Below are 4,574 nucleotides of genomic sequence, written 5' to 3' on the forward strand. Positions count from 1 at the left end.
TCTCTCTCTCTCTCTCTTTCTCTCTCTCTCTCTCTCTCTCTCTCTCTCTCTCTCTCTATCTCTCTCTCTCTCTGTGTAACATAGAGGGAATCTAGATACGGCTATAGAGTTTCTCTCTATATATAACACAAAGGGAGTCTATTTTCTAGTTTATTCTTTCCTAATACACAGATTTGCACCGACGTGTATATAACGTCATAAGCACGTGATTGCCGTTGCCATGACTACTCACATTATGATGTGCTTCGTCATAACGACCCTCGTGACGTCAGACGCGTCAAGTGACCTGCGGAGGTTACCTTCTTCTTTCGAGTTCACGCGGACGGCGGAAGACGAACCCGGCTTCGGCTTCGGGCGTCCTCGAGACAATGAATTTGATGACGTAACGACAACGACGTTACGATATCCGTCGAGCAACGACCATTATACAACGGATTCACCAATGGCTGGTAAGCTGTGTGGTGAAGGCGACAATAATATATACGATATATATATATATATAGTTTATTTGTTTGTGTTTACGCGTATATACGTGTGCGTGCGAGTGTGTCGGTGTGCGCGCGTGTGCGTTTGCGCGTGTGTATCTGTGTGCGCGCGTGCGCATGTACGTGCACGTGTGTCGGTGTGCGTGTACGTGTACGTGTGCGTGCGCGTGCGTCGGTGTGTGCGCGTGTGCGTTTGCGCGCGTGTGTGCGCATGTGTGCTTCGTGTGCGCGTGCACGTGTGTGCGCCTGTGTGCTTCGTGTGCGCGTGCACGTGTGTGCGTGTGTGTGTCCTGCGTGTGCGCGTGCCCGTGTGTGCGTGTGCGCGTGTGTGTCCTGCGTGTGCGCGTGCCCGTGTGTGCGTGTGCGCGTGTGTGGTCATCCGAATAATCGGTACATACATAACTTCTCCATGAAGTACGAGATTTTCTCGACCTCTCTCGTGCATGCTGGCAGAGGTAACTATAACGGTCTGCCACTCACGCTCCTCGACAGATGTTAACAGCGACGTCAGGTGCAACTCGGACAACATCCGGGTACGCGCGCGCGTACCGAGCGGATTCGCCGGAGAGATCTACGCTGACGGCTTCCAGGACGTGTCGCGCTGCCGCCAGAGGGCGTCTGGTCAGCCTATCCTCTCGCTCACGCTTCCTCTGGGAGAGTGCGGCGTACACGCGATCAGAGATACAGATGTGAGTACTACACGCCGCTCCTCGCCGCTCGCACGCGCCCGACGTGTACACGTGCCAGAACGCGGTGTGGTGTCCGAGGCGTGTGTGTGTGTGTGTGTGTGTGTGTGTGTGTGTGTGTGTGTNGAGAGAGAGAGAGGGAGATAGAGAGAGGGGAAAAAAGAGAGAGAGAGAGAGGCGAGAGAGAGAGAGAGAGGGAGAGAAAGAGAGGGAGCAAGGAAAAGTGAGAAAAGAGAGACATTTCGAGAGAGAGGGAGAGATTGAGTGAGTGAGAGAGAGAGTGAGAAAGAGAGCGCGAGAGAGAGCGAGAGAGAGGGAGAGATAGGGGGGGGGAGCAAGAAGAGAGCTCCTTACTAAGCTGCTATGCCATTACTTTAGACAATTTAATATGTGAATCTTTGGGAGGACAAAAACTTTAGACGCCATGGGGTTGATACGATTCAAATAATGGTTTATTATAGCATATTTGCGTCATGATTTCGTCTGTATACCTGACTCACTTCCAAGGCTTATAGTGTATTCTCAGCTTCTTTTCGCCCCCACACACGATGACTTACAACTGCCATTTGTTTATTGCATATTTTTCGCAGTGTCACGCTGGCAGCAACTACCGAAGAAGGAAACGTGACGTTCAGAGCGACAGCAGCGCCACCGCCGCACTGGAGAAGCTCTCAGTGACGGGCGAGATCCGCGTGCGACCCCAAGCGGAGAAAAATAAACTAGCAGGTGAGTGTGTATTTGCTGCTTTCCTGCTACGACTGCGTCCCCCAATAGACAAATTTTGCATGCAGATCACCGGTGTAACGATTAGAAATGCACATCGATTAATCTAGATTATATTATTAATCTATTATTCTAGGTAAGATTAGATTTAGATTTTTGTTGCGATTTGGACGAGCTATTTTGAGATTCTGTCAGTTGAGCGGTTACATTCTAATAGTAAAAATCTCATTCGACAACAGCAGTAAATGTGTTGCCAAGACTAATACGAACGCGTTTCGTGACGATCTGTAAGCGGAGTGTCATTTGTTCCCTATGATATAGAGCCATCTAAAGCACTGCTAGGCGACGCTAGGGCGACCGACGTCTGCGTGTCGGTGACGGCGTTCTCACTCGCGATGACGTTATTTGTCTGCGTGGCAGCACTGTCGTTCATCATGGCCGCCTGGTCGTGCATTCGACGCGGCCGTCGCGAAAATAAACAGGAAGAAGACGACCGAAAACAATGACGGACCGCGTTCTAATTGCGACTAAGGAGATAAAGATTTCCAACAGTTTATTGATGATTGATTATGCTTGAGAGAGATTAAAATATTATCATGAAAATAGAAAAGAGTTCTCCGAATAGATAGATAGATAGATAGATAGATAGATAGATAGATAGATAGATAGATAGATAGATAGATAGATAGATAGATAGATAGATAGATAGATAGAATTATTGGACGTGTTGGCTTCACAGGCAGTGACAGTTTGGGGGACAGCGGCGGCACCTAGCATCAAGCTGCGCCTACATGAGGGCACCAGCATCTCAAACAAGGCCAAGCAGGCGACCTACGTTGACCTTGGTCAGGACCTCCTCCTCGTCGCCAGCCTTGATGACATCGGTAAGTGTCACGTGCTCATGACGTCACCACCGGTTGACTACCTTCAAATGGCCATGAGTTCGCTGTATATAGTGTGAATAGTCTCTACCTTATTTATACGTAAACACTGAGTATATGTAGCCACTGAGTTCTGGGTGTTCGGGTAGGCTCCTAAATTTAAATTAGAACACCACGTGGTAAATCGTAGCTGTGCACGTGTACTCTTGTCAGGGCTAATAGCGTGCCGATTGCTCCCTCTACAGGGCTGTACACGAACTTCATTCTCTACAATTGCGTGGCGTCTGCGCCCGACAGTCAGTACAGCATGGTCCTCATCGACAACCACGAGTAAGCAATGATGACCTTTAACCTCTAGCAACGATATATATCGTTGTGCTGTTACCACTGTACTGTATTAGTGGGAGGTGGAAGATAATTAGATAGAGACAAAGTGAGAGTGAGCGAGAGAGCAAGAAAGAGAGAACGAGAGAAAGAGACATTGAGATAGGGGAAAAGCAAAAGAGATGAAGAGAGAGAGAGAGAGAGAGAGAGAGAGAGAGAGGGGTGCGCGATAAATAGAGAAGGGAGGGGGGAAGAGTGAGACAAGCCCCGTATAACCAAGCTGTAATCTAAATCTGACCACTTACATGTTAATTTTTATACCAGGTGCGTCAACTCAGACCTGTACCCTGAGCTGATCAAATCGGAGGGAGTTGCCAAGTCTAGAGGAGCTTCAGTGGAGAAATATGTGAAGTTCGCTGCATTCCGTTTCGCCAGTGGTGACCGCGTGCAGTTCCAGTGTGACGTCATTCCGTGTACGGCCGACTACGACTGCGATGATGTGGTATGTGACAGAGCGAGAGAGAGAGAGAGAGAGGAAGCGAGAGAAAGGGGGAGAGAGCGAGAGAGCGAGAGAGCGAGAGAGCGGGGATCTGGTTCATTCTCTACCAACAAATCCATATGTATCCGCTACGTCCGTCCGCCCGTCTAGCCAATCAATCCAACATCCAGTCCGCCCGGCCCATCCGTCCGCTACGTCCGTCCGTCTGTCTGCCCGCCCGCCCGCCCTCGTCCGTCGCGCTCCGACCGTCCGTCCGTCCGTCCGTCCCACCCGTCCCGTTCGTCTTTTCGTCGTCCATCCTCATGCAAAGTCGGTCGTTGCGCGATGTTGAATGAGTAGAGCAGCGAAGCGCGTCGCGCGTATATTCTGCGAACTTGTTGAGCAACGAGAGCGATCTCGGTCAATGTCCCTTAGCTCTGCATGCGCTCGAGTTATCTTACCGGTTGCTGCGGAACACACACACACACACACACACACACACACACACACACACACACACATCACACCCCACACACACACACACACACACACACACACACACACACACACCACAACATGGCTGCGGGTTGCTCGTGTTCTGTCCGGTGTGGTACGACGATATCGCTATCGCTGGGCGCATTCATAGTGCGGTCGGATTTCCGGTCAGACTTGTGACGGGAACGACGCCGATGAGTGTTGGTAAGTAAGCGTATGTTGGGAGAGCAGAAAGGAGGAGGAAGGAGGAGGCACTGAGTAGGCGAGAGTAAGAAGAGTGCATGCGTGCGTGCGCGCGGTTGTGAGAGAAGAGAGAGAGAGAGAGAGAGAGAGAGAAAGTGAAGAGAGGAGGAGAACACACACACCACATGTAGCACAGCACGACGCACACAGACCACACACTAACACACATCACGCGCGCACACACAGGCGCACACATACGCACTGCACAGCACACTCAGCACCCACACACGCATATTATATACATACATGTATATATTGT

General features: G+C 50.4%; 3 protein-coding genes and 1 long non-coding RNA gene across 4 annotated transcripts in view; all 4 read left to right on the top strand.

Moving 5' to 3' along the window:
- Nucleotides 1-1,176, top strand: part of LOC106818550 — a 2,192-nt gene extending 1,016 nt beyond the window's left edge. Inside the window, exons 2-3 of the long non-coding RNA XR_001395242.1 lie at nucleotides 172-449; nucleotides 978-1,176. This is a non-coding gene — a long non-coding RNA (uncharacterized LOC106818550). The remainder of the gene's footprint in view (nucleotides 1-171; nucleotides 450-977) is intronic.
- Nucleotides 1,177-1,719: 543 nt separating this feature from the next.
- On the top strand, nucleotides 1,720-2,522 carry LOC106818547. Its single transcript, XM_014823247.1, has 2 exons — nucleotides 1,720-1,897; nucleotides 2,216-2,522. The coding sequence occupies exons 1-2, from the start codon at nucleotides 1,720-1,722 to the stop codon at nucleotides 2,398-2,400; spliced, it is 363 nt and encodes a 120-aa protein (XP_014678733.1). The 3' UTR covers nucleotides 2,401-2,522.
- On the top strand, nucleotides 2,454-3,937 carry LOC106818548. The gene is made up of 5 exons (XM_014823248.1): nucleotides 2,454-2,465; nucleotides 2,634-2,778; nucleotides 3,021-3,105; nucleotides 3,424-3,605; nucleotides 3,909-3,937. Exons 1-5 carry the CDS (start codon nucleotides 2,454-2,456, stop codon nucleotides 3,935-3,937), a joined length of 453 nt encoding a protein of 150 aa, XP_014678734.1.
- Nucleotides 3,938-4,217: 280 nt separating this feature from the next.
- Nucleotides 4,218-4,574, top strand: part of LOC106818549 (galactosylceramide sulfotransferase-like) — a 4,628-nt gene continuing 4,271 nt past the window's right edge. The window contains exon 1 of the mRNA XM_014823250.1: nucleotides 4,218-4,276. Within this exon, the coding sequence (XP_014678736.1) occupies nucleotides 4,267-4,276 (10 nt within the window). The 5' untranslated portion in view covers nucleotides 4,218-4,266. The remainder of the gene's footprint in view (nucleotides 4,277-4,574) is intronic.

Source organism: Priapulus caudatus, unplaced genomic scaffold, assembly GCF_000485595.1.
Source record: "Priapulus caudatus unplaced genomic scaffold, Priapulus_caudatus-5.0.1 Scaffold2325, whole genome shotgun sequence".
In the NCBI taxonomy this organism is placed as follows: domain Eukaryota; kingdom Metazoa; phylum Priapulida; class Priapulimorpha; order Priapulimorphida; family Priapulidae; genus Priapulus; species Priapulus caudatus.

Excerpts from the sequence above, each read along its gene's own strand:
- LOC106818547 (XM_014823247.1), top strand. The coding sequence starts at position 1,720 with ATGACTTACAACTGCCATTTGTTTATTGCATATTTTTCGCAGTGTCAC. Across the intron at positions 1,898-2,215 it reads GGAGAAAAATAAACTAGCAG|AGCCATCTAAAGCACTGCTA; the intron begins GTGAGTGTGTAT and ends CCTATGATATAG.
- LOC106818548 (XM_014823248.1), top strand. Across the intron at positions 2,779-3,020 it reads CGCCAGCCTTGATGACATCG|GGCTGTACACGAACTTCATT; the intron begins GTAAGTGTCACG and ends CTCCCTCTACAG. Across the intron at positions 3,606-3,908 it reads CGACTGCGATGATGTGGTAT|TCGGTCGTTGCGCGATGTTG; the intron begins GTGACAGAGCGA and ends CCTCATGCAAAG.